Source organism: Oncorhynchus nerka, linkage group LG23 (genome assembly GCF_034236695.1).
Source record: "Oncorhynchus nerka isolate Pitt River linkage group LG23, Oner_Uvic_2.0, whole genome shotgun sequence".
In the NCBI taxonomy this organism is placed as follows: Eukaryota; Metazoa; Chordata; class Actinopteri; order Salmoniformes; family Salmonidae; genus Oncorhynchus; species Oncorhynchus nerka.
Window position 1 is genome coordinate 31775298 of NC_088418.1, and position 14568 is coordinate 31789865.

At 41.5% G+C, this 14568-nt stretch overlaps 1 protein-coding gene across 2 annotated transcripts in view; it reads left to right on the top strand.

Annotated features, from left to right (window-relative positions):
• The window catches only part of LOC115106727 (double C2-like domain-containing protein alpha), a 79828-nt gene extending 65470 nt beyond the window's left edge, over positions 1-14358 (top strand). The window contains exons 8-11 of one of the 2 annotated variants that reach the window (XM_029629738.2): positions 2255-2451; positions 4220-4301; positions 8079-8175; positions 12375-14358. In XM_029629738.2, coding sequence (XP_029485598.1) covers positions 2255-2451; positions 4220-4301; positions 8079-8175; positions 12375-12511 — 513 coding nt within the window. In that variant the 3' untranslated portion in view covers positions 12512-14358. The remainder of the gene's footprint in view (positions 1-2254; positions 2452-4219; positions 4302-8078; positions 8176-12374) is intronic. The other variant, XM_029629739.2, reaches the window with a different exon arrangement.
• The last annotated feature ends 210 nt before the right edge of the window (positions 14359-14568 follow it).

A 14568-nucleotide genomic window follows, 5' to 3' on the forward strand; every position in this document is an offset into this window, starting at 1 on the left:
TCCCGCAGGTGTGATGTTTGGATGTACCAATCCTGTTGGTGTTGTTACATGTGGTCTGCCACTGCAAGGACGATCAGCTGTTCGTCCTGTCTCCCTGTAGTGCTGTCTTAGGCGTCTCACAGTACGGACATTGCAATTTATTGCCCTGGCCACATCTGCAGTCCTCATGCCTCCTTGCAGTATGCCTAAGGAGCATTCACGTAGATGAGCAGGGACCCTGGGCATCTTTCTTTTGCTGTTTTTCAGAGTCAGTGGAAAGTGTCCTAAGTTTTCATAACTGTGACCTTAATTGCCTACCGTTTGTAAGCTGTTAGTGTCTTAACGACAGTTCCACAGGTGCATGTTCATTAATTGTTCATGGTTCATTGAACAAGCATGGGAAACAGTGTTTAAACCCTTTACAATGACGATCCTACTTTTTGAAGTGATTTGGTAGTCAACGGTAATACATGTTTACAGTTAAATTACCTTTCTTTACTATAAAACCCCAAATCACTAAGTCTGTCCATGCATAAGATAGGACACGTACAGTACATAGCGACACTGTATTGAATGTACTGATGTGGACATGTTTCAACCCAAAGGCTATTGTCTTATGTCAGATAACGTGTTCATCTGTACTAGCAACGCATAGTAGTGGTGCAGCTGTTGGAAGACAATGTCCCAATGCAGTAATTCAACAATGGCAACAACAAATAAATGCTAATATGACACTGTATCCATAAGTATTAAATATACTTTATGTAAGGGATAAACGCCGAAGTCATATACATTGCCTTGGAAATAATGGACAACGCAGAGGGACGAGGCGGGACCGAGTCCCTTTGCAGAGTTCATTTTTCCAAGGTAATGTACAGAACGGAGCTGTTTATCCCGCTTATACCACCCACAGTTGCTAGAGAAAACAACATGATGAAAGCACACATTTACCAGGAGAAAAAAACATTATGTTTATATTTTAATTTTTATAAACTAATTCATACTTTCTCATCTTTTGGTTGCTAGAGTCGCGAACAAGTGATTGTTCAGTTAGTTTGATACTTATGGACGCGATCCAGTCGTTCGTTCTTTATGCTCGCTGGCAACCTCCTTATCCCTTGCTTGCTAGCTAGCCAGCTAGCTACGGCTAACACAGTCACAACCTCTGCAGACAGGACAACAACAAAGTTGCTGTTTTCTACTGACGTTAATTTGGATACATCCATAACAATGAGCTGATAATGCCCAATTTTGCCTGGCATAGCCAGAAAGGTTTGCCTTCACTTCAGGACACTCAACACTGTTCATTACGAGGAGATCGCATTGCATATCAAACACAACTATTTTGTTGCTAGCAAACCTGCCAGTATGACAACCGAATTAAAAAAGATCAGTTTCTGAAAACAGCTGGTCAAATGAGAAATGTATTTGACAGCATAGAGCCACTTGTGTCATGACTGCAACAGTAGGGACCAGAGGAATTCATTTCCATCACTCACCACGTTATGTCATCAGATGCTCCAAAAAAATATGTCCCTGCAAAAACAAATCAATGCTAGCTAGCTAAGTTCTTCCTTGTTGGACCTGCGTTTACAGTGTATCCAATTTTGGTTTGTTGGTTTATCTCTCTGTTACTTTGTAGCAAGTATGGTCTGCATGTGTAGCCGCTTATTGCATACTGATTCCAAGGTCTCCCAGTATATTTTACAACTGTCCAGAAATATTTTACAAATGCCCCATTATCTGGTTTTAATGTTCATTCTAGAATGTTCATTCTAGAGTGTCCTTCTAACCAATCAGAAATGAGTATTCAGCAATGCTGTGGTATAATTCTCATTGACTGGGCATTCCAAGGTAGATGCTAATTTTTTTTTGACCTTGCACGTCCCTTTTCCAAAAATCTTGCTGCTAGGTCCTTTCAGCTAGTAGTTGCTATGTCAACATCGTGTCTGACAAATGCTGTCACTGCTAACTTAAGTGCCTTCAGTACAGACACAAAAGGTCAATACATAGTCATCCCAACAGGCTGTTGGCCTAAATACTGAAGTTTACAAAGTAAAAAGTTCAACAGTTCTTTGGCACTCGCTCATTTAAGAGGGAGATGATAGCAGCCCCTGATTTGACTCTTTCTTTTTCTCTCTCACTCTATCCTTAATAAAAAAAAATCTCTGCTACTTTCTCTCTCAGTCTCTATCCTTTTCTCTATATCTGTTCCTGTCTCTCACTCTCTCCTTTTCTCTCTACCACTTTTTCCTCAATGTCCCCTTTCCCTCAGTGGGAGAGTGAACAGCAGAGGAGTCTGGAGGAGAGGGGTCGTCTGCTGCTCTGCCTGCAGTTCCTCCCCACGTCCAGTGTGGTCGATAAGGCCAAAGGGGAGGAGAGGGCCCACGGAGGGCTCTGTGTGGGTGTGCGACGCTGCGCCCACCTAGCCGCCATGGATGTCAATGGATTCTCGGACCCCTATGTCAAAACGTGAGTATAGACGTTGACCGTGATACCAATACTAGACCTGGGTTATGTTCATTAGAGCACACCGCAGCTAAATGTTTCGCAACGGAAATGAAAATGAGTGTTTCTCTGTTTCACACGTTTTCGGACCATTTTTGTTGTTTATAAATGGTTTGTTTTCTTTGAAATACTAAAGCTGCGCTTGATTGAGCTTGAATGTTGTAACGGAGTGAATGGAATAATCCCAAAAGTGAAAACTCTTACCATTTGGCACTCCAGGCAGGCTCAATGAAAGGCTCAAAGTATCTGAAAGAAAACAAATACGTTATTATTTCCAGTGGGCAAGAGCGGTAGAAAGAGATGCAGTGTACAGGGAGTCATGGTTAGTAACATACAGAGATTTACGGACTGGAGCTGTTGCACAATTGCATTTCAATAGTAAATGATTTGAAAACAAGGGGAGGGAGGGAGGGAGGGAGGGAGGGAGGGAGGGAGGGAGGGAGGGAGGGAGGGAGGGAGAAAGCCATGGCTAGTGAGAGGAGGAATTTCCCCCAGCGTGACTGATGCATCCTGACAGAAATCGGACAAAGGAACTAAACATTTCCTCCCTTGTCAATGTGTTCACTTCAATTCCATCACTGGCCTTGAGCTTTCCCTGGAATTAGTAAAAAACAGTGGCTGTGCCGAGCTCACTTTACCTCCCTTTCTCACGTACATAAACACACACGTACACACTTTCTTGGAGAAATATACCAAGCCAGCTATTTCCCCCCTCAGGTTAAAGTACAAGCAAGTAATAGAAATAGACATGCCACCGTTTTCCTACTGCCAGTTCACACAATCAAATGTCTCTCCTGCAGACGCTTTCTCTCTCACACACACACACACGGTCATGCACACACACACAACCATGCATGCGGACACAAACTCATGCATGCAGACACACACAGGCATACACAGACACGCAGTGTCTCGTTTTTTTATCTCGCTCTCTCTCTCTCTCTCTCTCTCTGTACCACGCTCTCTCGCTCTTTGCTCTGAATTAGCACTCGGTAAATTCCCCATCTGTTTTTGTTGTGTCTGAGTGTGGGGGAGAACATCAGGTCTTCGTGCTGCGGGGTGGTGGGTGGAAAATGTGTGTGAGGGAAAATGCAGAAAACTAGCTCTCTGTCGGTTTATATATTAGAGAATGTGTCAGAGCACGGAGAGAGATACTCGGCACAGTTAAAGATTCTGCTGTGTAGCTTAAGACTTCAAGTCTCAGACCGTAAGATAATACGATTTCACGTTCAGAACTGTCCTTGTCACGACACACATAGCTAGAAACGTACTATACAGTATATAATCGGACATGGGAAATGTACCGAATAGCACCCTATTCCCTATATAGTCCATTATTTTTGACCAGGGCCTATAGGATCTGGGGTGCAATTGGGACACAGCCATAATTGTGTATGCTGTAGGATGACAGAATCACATCTACCCCATTAAATGATGGGGTCTTTACATTTGGAACGTAACAATATCACGCTCCGAAAGTTCTGTTTGGGATTTCATGCGTTTCAGAAGACATTATAATTCTGCAAAAGTTTCAGTGGATGGGGATTTACAATTACAATAGCAGCAAGAAATCATGCAGAATGTACAGGAGCTTTAAACAGGACCTTGCCTTAGGAAAAACAATGGGAAATGGCAACCTATTCCCTACATAGTGTATTACTTTGGACTGCATAATAAATTGAGTTTGTGTTTTCTTAATGGAGCGTGACAGCCTCACATTTCTCTGTATCAGGTACCTCAAGCCAGACCTGCAGAAGAAATCCAAGCATAAAACAGCCGTCATAAAAAAGACTCTTAACCCAGAGTTTAATGAGGTGTGTGTTTGTGTGTGTGTGTGGGTGTGGTTCTTGTGCTTGTGTGCAAGTTATAATCTGCATGTTTGTGAATTGTGCAGTGTGTGTGTTTGTGTGCATGTTTGTATGTGTTATTGTGTTGGTGTGCATGTGTGTGTTTGTGTGCATGCTTATGAATCGTGCGGTGTGCACCATGCAATGGCATGAAGAAAGCTTATTGGGACTATAATCAGTCCTCGGAGACACAATCTAAAATGCCCAATTATATACCGTTTTTTTGTACAATACAGCACTTACATTTCACATTGTAGTCATTCAGAGGATGCTCATACCCTGAGCCATTTGCACTGCGAACATACTAATACATGTTTTTTTTAGTTTCTCTGCTCCAGTCCTGGGGACGGCCGCTGTTTTGGGTTCTCATTTCAACCAATCACTTCTACAGCCTGAGTGACAAATCTGTTTTTGTTATCATGCACAAACAGATCTGGGATCAGGCGGTCAGTTATGCTGAGCATACATTACACAACTTCTAAAAACATAACAACTTGGACTTGCTCACATTTCGCAATTTCCCTGTCCCAAATCTTTCATTCCGTCCATCCTCAAACCCAGGATGTAAAAAAATGCCAACACGCAAACAGTGAGCTAAATGTTTTTAAATAAATTTGAATAATTTTACATTTAGATAAATGGATTAGTGTTCACATTATTATGTGCAGAAACATTTAAAAAAAAAAAGATTTCACAGAGGTGCAGAATATGGGCTCCCACATTGAAAAGGCTTTCTTTCCACAGCTTCACCAATCTGTCTTCCATCACCTCCGTAGTACACATGGTGCCTGTTCTTGTTGCTTTCCTCTTCACCATCATTGTTTTGGTCTCACATGCTGCATGCTCATTGGCTATTAGCAGCAGTCCTTGGCCAATCGCAACGTAGCACTGCTCATACTACAGCATGACCAACAATGAAAATTATTGGGACATCTGACACGGATCTGGAGAATGTAACAGCCATCGTCGGTGTGTCCTTAACCCGCTCAAACTACATGTGTCCCGACGTACTGATCCTAGCCCAAATTAATTTGGATTTCACCCTGATCATGAAAATTGTCATGTTTGATTTACGGTTTAAGGGCCAATTTTTACAAGATCCAGATAAAGCTTAGTCCTGGACTAAAAAGAAACCAGGACTATATATAGTATGGGCGATTGTAGGTGATTATCAATCTATTTTAGTGAATTGGTTTTGTTGAACTGTGCAGATACTAATTGTTTAACTCTGCTGGAGTCTTCACTGTAATGGCCATTGAGGCTGCGTCCTATGCACTGCTTTAAAAAAAACATGTAGCTATATATCTATATATAGATATCTGCTGCTTATATGTCTTGCATTCCCAAACAAATTCACAAAAGGGCAGTTTAGCCAAGCAGAAATAATGACAATGTAAAGCATGACCCAAAAAGACAAATAAAATACATATATTTTATCCCTTTTTTTCAAGGTGTCCCCCCCCCCCCCACCTTTCAGAGCTAGTAACTAGCTGGAAATTCAGAAGGCCAGGACGAAACCAGTACATTTACATTTTACATTTAAGTCATTTAGCAGACGCTCTTATCCAGAGCGACTTACAAATTGGTGCGTTCACCTTAAGACATCCAGTGGAACAGCCACTTTACAATAGTGCATCTAAATCTTTTAAGGGGGGTGAGAAGGATTACTTTATCCTATCCTAGGTATTCCTGAAAGAGGTGGGGTTTCAGGTGTCTCCGGAAGGTGGTGATTGACTCCGCTGTCCTGGCGTCTTGAGGGAGTTTGTTCCACCATTGGGGGGCCAGAGCAGCGAACAGTTTAACAGTTTATCGCGATACTTTTTATTATCATGGCAAGGAAACAAAACACGAAGAGAATTCAACTTCTTTAGGAAAAACAGCCCTATTGTTAGAAACAAACATCAATTGTCACATTTATTTATTTTCAGGCTTTAGCATACAATATTTTACATACATACATGCAAGTTTTTAAAGGACCAAATAGTTTGGTCTGCTTCGTGTTTTCATTGTTGGTATCTTCCCAGCCCTCAAATTCAGGGTTGCAAAGTCATTCGAAAATTTCCGCAACAATTGCCACACAACACTAGCCAAAAGAACACACGCAATCGTGGAGCTGGCTAATTGTAATGCACACATGGCAACAACCACCCTGACCACCTGTACTCATTAGCAACACTGTGCCGGGATTCAATCCAAGGCACATTATAGAGCAGCTCACTGGACAACTGACAATGTGCCTTTTAAAGGCAATTTCACCTTTTAAAAGGCAATGGTTTGCATTGTTATTATTTTCACTTTGCTAAACATCTCTCTATTTGTGAATTTGTTTGGAAATGCAAGACTTAAAAGCAGCAGATACACTACATATACAAAAGTATGTGGACCCCCTTCAATTTAGTGGATTCGGCTTATTCAGCCACACCTGTTGCTGACAGTTGTATTAAATCGAGCACCCAGCCATGCAATCACCATATACAAACATCGGCAGTAGAATGGCCTTACTGAAAAGCTCAGTGACTTTCAACGTGGCACCGTCAGAGGATGCCACTTTTCCATCAAGTTAGTTCGTCAAATGCCCTGCTGGAGCTGCTTCAGTCACTGTAAGTGCTGTTATTGTGAAGTGGAAACGTCTAGGAGTAACAACGACAACGGTGTGTGTGCTGAAGTGCGTAAACATTTTCTCCTCGGTTACAACACTCACTACCGTGTTCCAAAATGCCTCTGGAAGCAACGTCGGCACAATAACTGTTTGTTGGGAGCTTAATGAAATGGGTTTCCATGGCCGAGCAGCCTTTAAGATCACCATGTGCAATGCCAAGTGTCGGCTGGAGTGGTGTAAAGCTCACCGTCATTGGACTCTGGAGCAGAGGAAGTACGTTCTCTGGAGTAATGAATCACGCTTCACCATCTGGCATGGACGAATCTGGGTTTGGCGGATGCCAGGAGAACGCTACCTGACGAATGCATAGTGCCCACTGTAAAGTCTGGTGGAGAATGACCATTTCCCCGTGCACAAAGCGAGGTCCATACAGGAATGGTTTGTCAAGATCGGTGTGGAAGAAGTTGACTGGCCTGCACAACGCTCTGACCTCAACCCTATCGAACATCTTTGAGAAGAATTGGAAAGCCGACTGCAAGCTAGGCCTAATCGCCCAACATCAGTACCCGACCTCACTAATGCTCTTGTGAATGAATGGAAGCAAGTCCCCGCAGTAATGTTCCAAGATCGAGTGGAAAGCCTTCCCAGAAGAGTGGAGGCTGTTGTAGCAGCAATGGGGGGACCAACTCCATACTAATGGCCATGATTTTGGAATGAGATGTTCGACGAGCAGGTGTCCATATACTTTTGTTGTATATAATGTATTTAATGCAGCTACACACATTTTGAACGCAATTGCATAGGTCCTAGGATGTAGGATCAATGACAATACAGTGAAGTACTGTATGCTGTCGATTTAAATTGGCTAAACTGGAGTGAAATTCAGCAAACACACTGGCTGCCACAGGACCAACAATGAGAAACTGAATCTGTTACCATTCTCATAAGGAAATTAAGAAATGCTGTTCAACAGTGTGTTTCTATGTTTCTTTCGTTGCTTTACTTTTTCTACCCAAGTTACTAGACAATGCACACACTATTTCTATATTAATTATCCTTATAGGGCCCATTTTTCTCTCTCTATCTCTCTATCTCTCGTTAATGATTGCCTTTTGACCCGCCATCCATCCCCTGGCTCTCTGCAGGAGTTCTTCTATGAGATCTCCTTCACGGAGCTGTCCACCAAAACCCTGGAGGTCACCGTCTGGGACTACGACCTAGGGAAATCCAACGATTTTATTGGTGAGTTGGCGACTGTGCCACCCACAGTCATAAGTGGGATTCTAGTCGTGGGCCAGTTTCTTCATTTTCTTAACCAAGGCCGTAGTTCATTCAAAGGCACAAAGTACAACTTAAGTAGTTTTTGGGGTATCTGTACTCTGTACTCTCATCAGTGCAATTTCTCCAGGTCTTCAACAGTGGTAAGCTCAGATGCAAGCAGCTACGGCTTGGGTGGGGTACAAGAACACGACGGCACTGTAGCTTTCTGCTCACGTACACACAGTAACGCCAAAAAGAGATTGAGAATGAGTGACTCGCAGGCTTGTGGGCATCAGCAAAGATTTACTAGCATTTGTGAGGGTTGGAGAACTATCGCTTGATCACAGATCACAAACCGCTGGTGACATTGATAAACAACAAAGACCTATACAATGCCCCCCTTTGATGTCAGTGGCCGCTGATTCGACTTGATGAAGTTCAACCCCATTGAGGGAAGAACGGAAGAACCTCGTCATCGCCGATGCCTTTTCTAGGCACCCCAAACCAGAGATGGATGAAACAAGGTTGGAAGCAGATGTCCAGGCTATGGAAAGGATCATACAGTGCCTTATGAAAGTATTGTGTTGTGTTACATGCTGAATTCACCAATCTAGATATAATAGCCCATTATGGTAAAGTGAAATCATGTTTTTAGAAATTTTAGCAAAATTCATCCTCAAACAGAACTATTCACAGCTCGCACTAATGATCTACAGGGGGACACTGCAAAGGAACCAACACGAGAAAGTCCAACCAGACTCCTTATGGGAAGGAGACTCCACACGACAGCTTAGGAGCTGAACAAAACCTGAAGCCAGCATGGCCAAACCTTGCCACTGTAAAGCACAATGATACCAAAGCCAAACGCGCCTATGAGAAAACGTACAACAAAAACGTACCACCTTGTGCTCTGCAGATTGGCTACAAGGTTTGCTTGAAAACTGATGAAGAGAAGGAGTGGAAAACGACCTGAGTCATCCAAAGTAAGCGCTTCACACCATAGTAATTTGTCGTACAAACATAGCATGAGGACTCGACAAGACGGAACCCCCAACACTTGCAACGCGGTCAGGACGAACAGAGCGCAGGCAAAAGTCAATTGACCAAAGTTGCTAAGCTTGCTAGATAACCCCCTTCAACGAATGACAGAATATCGAATGTATGATTATACAGATAGCTGATAATAATGGGGAGATGAAGAGTGGAAATATACTTTACAAAAATATAAATGCAACATGCAACAATTTCATATATTTTACTGAATGACAGTTCAATTACAGGAAATCAGTCAATTTAAATAAATAAATGAGGCCATAATCTATGGATTTCACATGACTGAGCAGGGGTGCAGCCATGGGTGGGCCTGGAAGAGCATAGGCCCACCCCCTTGGGAGCCAGGCCCACCAACCGGGGAGCCAGGCCCAACCAATCAGAATGAGTTTTCCCCCACAAAAGGGCTTTATTACAAATATAAATACTCCTTAGAACTCCCCCAGGACATTTAATTATGTGGCAACAGCTCTGTTGGACATTCTTGCAATCAGCATGCCAATTGCACCCTCCCTCAAAACCTGAGACATCTGTGGCATTGCTGTGTGACAAAACTATACATTTTAGAGTGGTGTAATGATCATACTGTTTAATCAGCTTCCCGGGATCCCGGTTACCCATGTTAATCCCTACTGGTAACTGGTGCTACCTTTGAACTCTCTGGTCCCAGACACCGATCAGCTTTGCCTCAGAAAAGTGTGTTCCAGGACAAGCAATATATATATTCATTATAAGGTTTAATGTTGTTCCACAGCTCTTTTCTAGTCTCTGCTTCTTATAAGAAGCGGTCTGAGAGATGTGTGAGTTATTGCAGTCAAAATAGGGTGTCTGTGAGAAAGCGCCTCAAGGCTAAAAGAGATTCATAGACACAGAACCCTGCAGGGGAGTGAAAGAGATTAGAGACTAGTCAGACATACCACTTTAAATCATCTTGGGGAGTGGACAATTACTGCTGAGCCATTAGAAAACACTGGAACTATTGTCTCTCCTGCAAGTTTGTAAAACTGTATGTGCATGGGCTTGATCTCATGCGTAGAAGGTATTGACGTAGGTAGTTACATCGTTAGGGGTTGACTGCAAGCATATTAAAAGCAAATTGGACTTTTCTTATTTTGCAGAACTCAGGAGAGACATCAGTTGTATGTTTGATCTTTGATCTTTGACTTCTATCTACAGCTGTATTTCGATTTAAATTGTTATGATTTATAAGTGCACATTTTGAGTATTCCTTATTTGTTAAGTAAATAACAGAGCCCAGAAAGTGGAACCAACAAGAACTGAAAAAGCGTGTGCGAGCAAGGAAGCCGTACAAACCTGATTCAGTTACACCAGCTCAGTCATGGAGGAATGGGCCGAAATTCACCCAACTTCTTGTGGGAAGCTTGATGTAGGCTACCTGAAACGATTGACCCAATTTAAAGGCAATGCTACCAAATACTAATTGAGTGTATGTAAACTTCAGACCCACTGGGAATGTGATGAAAGAAATAAAAGCTGAAATAAATAATTCTCACTACTATTATTCTGACAATTCACAGTCTTAAAATATAGTGGTGATCCTAACTGACCTAAAACAGGACATTTTTACTCGGATTAAATGTCAGGAATTGTGAAAAACTGAGTTGAAATGTACTTGGCTAAGGTGTATATAAACTTCCGACTTCAACTGTAGTTATACACGGTATGTTGTTTGTTTATATACTCTATGTGAACCTAGTTACTATGGGATCAGCCGTCTTGCTTAAAAACTTCTTAGGGATAAGCATCCAACTAGCGGGACACCAGCCGACAACATCCGGTGAAATTGGAGGGTGCGCAATTCAAATAAATAATTGTAATATTAAACATTCATGAACATTCAAGTGTCTTATATAATTTAAAAGTTTAAGTTATTGTTAATCTAACTGTGTTGTCCGATTTCAAATAGGCTTTACGGCAAAAGCATACCATGCAATTGTCTGAGGCACGGCTCCCCACATCAATATATTTTTCAACCAGCACAGGCTTCATAAATTCCCAAATAGCGATTAAATAAATCTCTTACTTTTGAAGATCTTCCTCTGTTTGCAATCCCAAGGCTCCCAGCTACAACATGAATGTCCGTTTTGATTGATAAAAGCCTTCTTTATATCCTAAAAAGTCAGTTTAGTTGGCTCCATCGATTTCAGTAATCCACTCGTTCATCATGCAGACAAAGGATTCCCAAAAGCTACCGCTATACTTCGTCCAAACAAGTCCAACGACGTTTCTATTCAATAGAAATTGAAAATTAGTAAGCGCGCCCTCTCCCTCGCGCGCCAAAAGACTGATATTGTTTCCGGTGCTCTTCTCACCAAAACTTGTTTTTCAAAGAACAAGCCTGAAACTATGAATAAAGACTTGACATCTAGTGGAAGCTATAGGCATTGCAATCTGGGAGACAGATTTGCATAGAAACAATAGGTTTCCATTATAAGAGCTAGGATTTTTGCCTGCCATATCAGTTCTGTTATAGACCCAGACATTATTTTAACAGTTCAAAGTGTTTTCTATCCAATGCTACCAATGATATGCATATCCTGGCTTCTGGGCCTGAGTAACATGCAGTTTACTTTGGGCACGTCAGTCAGGTGGAAATTCAGGAAACTAGACCCTATCCCTAAGAAGTTTAAGGGGGGAAATGTGGTGATATGCTGATAACCTAACATCATTAAATAGATTTTAGCCTAAGTTCAAGCACGCACTGCCAGACATGTGCAGTTAGACCAAAGATGTTCAGCAATAAAGACCCATAAAGATAGCTAATTTATACGTTTATACAAGTTAATACTTTTTACCAGTAAGACAGCAGAACTTTACAGTCCCTTTTTTTGAATCCCGGCCCAAGACTTGTTGGGCAACAACTAGAGGTGTTCAATGGTCGCGTTCCAGGTCGACTACATTGCAGTCACCTGCCAGAAATCTCAACTCCTGGATAAGTGTTTATCAGCTAACCCCATTATGAATAATCTGATGCTGACTGCAAAGTTAATAACTTGGAACGCATAAATGGATTGATCCGCACAGTGCTACTATTATATAGGTTGCCTGGAAAGCCATCCAGTGCGACACAGATTGTTTTGTAACTTCATTTTTCTGTCTACATATTCTAGGAGGCGTGTCCTTAGGCTGTCACTCACAAGGAGAAACTCTCCAGCATTGGATAGACTGTCTGAAGAACAAGGGCACAAAGGTGGAGCGATGGCACACGTTGACCAATGAGCTGCCTGGATCCACATTCCATGAATGAAAATGGGCCAATAATAATATCTCACCACTGTACTGTTTTTGGCCAAAAGGTTTGGCTAAATTGGGATTATGGATGAAAAGGTGTTCATCATCGCATGTTATGAAGATGCATTCTGCATGACTTGAACATTTGAGTTCAGAAGGAAATGGTAGGGGTGTGGGGTTAGTTGAGCCAAAGGGGTTAGTTAAGGCATCCTTGTTTCTAAGAAACCATACACAAAATGTATAATTTGGCCAAATACTTAGGAAGCGGTCATCATTTCATGGAGTCTGTGAAGAAGGGTTTCCTAAACTTGGTCCTCGGGACCTCAAGGGGTGCACTTTTTTTTATTCCCTAGCACAACACAGCTGATTCAAATAATCAACTAATCATCAAGCTTTGATCATTTTAATTAGCCATGTAGTGTTCAGGCAACAACAAAAAAAACATGCACCCCTTGGGGTCCCGGGGACTGAATTTGGGAAACGCTGCTGTGAAGGAAGAAATCAGGAAAAAGTGGGACGCAAGTCAGGTCCCCAAAAATGATTTTCACCAAGTCAAATGAATATGTGTTAGAGGTTTCATGATGCTTGTATTTGAACCAAAGTAGATCATTTTAAGATTGTTCTATACATCAGTTGGGGTCTTTATGAGTTTCAATATGAGGTCCTAAACCTAGCATGAAGTTCATTCTTGTAGCTGTGTGGGCTAATATAGTCCAAATGTTTACATTTTGGGTAAGTGTTTTCTTCCCAGTCATCATGCAAGGCATTATCGCTGGGACATGAGGTAATAACAGGGCATGGCCTATGTTAAAAATGCTTAAAATGATTCAAAGACAAAAAGTACTTGTGATTGTGTTGAATTGTGTTTGGAAAATAAAGATAGACATGGTTTTAAAAAGGTAGTGATAATATTTCATTCAGTACAGAAATGTGCAGCTAAGTTTGTCCCGCAGCTCAACTTACCCCATACCCAACTTGTACCAAGAGATCACTTTTTTGGGACAAACTAGGCTTTCAATATTTACATGAATTCTGATTATTTCCAGGGATACACAACATCCTGAAATATATATATAGATATCTTTGTTAGAAAGAATACTATACTGTATGTCCCTTGATGGAATGAGGCTGAATGTAAAAAAATGGCACAACTTATACCACTCTCCCCTAAGTAGAGAATATCTCCTTATACTTAGGCTATACATAATTCTCTGTCACGTTACAGAGGGCCATATCCATTCTGTATATTTAATTTTGCGCTCAGTTTTCAGAAACATAGCGCCCTAGGCTACTGAATAGACCTCCTGTGAAAAAGCCTAATTAAAATCATGTAAATCAGATCTAAGGAAGTGAATTTTTTAAAATTATTTTGTCAATTTACTCCTCATTATTCATACTGTTTTGTTTGTTTATTCTTCTAAAATTAGATTTCGTTCTTTCATTAACTTCTGATTCGTCTTGACCTGGAAAATATCCCCCCGTATTTCCCTTCTCACTGCCTGAATACCTCTCCAACAGCAATAACGTCTTGCCTAATGCTTCCAAAGAATTCTAAATGGGGACATTTTCTATCGACTGATGTAACTGCCATTAAATTATCTGCAAATTATAATTCATTTGATTAAATAGTGCAAAGTAATAAGACAGTTGGTTCTTTGCATGTTTGATGTAGTAAAAAACAATGTGACTCTGACTTACCTCTCCTCCAGTTTTGGTGGAACAGACACAAATGCTTGAAGAGCATAATTTCAGGATGTAGGCCTACATCTCTGTGCTGTTCCATATTTTCTCGAGTCACGTTGGGATGACTACCCTTGTGAAATAAATATGTACTTTGTTCAAGTAAAGCATTGTGGAAAGGTTCTTCTGCTTTATGTTGTTTTTTTGGACGTTCTAGGGCTGTGGCGGTCATGACATTTTGGCAGCCGGTAACTGTCATGCAATTGACCATTAATTGTAGAATAAAAAACATGAGCTGGTGCACACCCAGCAAAATGTGTTCGTGTGGAGGTGCTGACTAACGGCGAATAAGCTATCAAAATTAAGAGAGTCGCACACCCCACACATAAACTC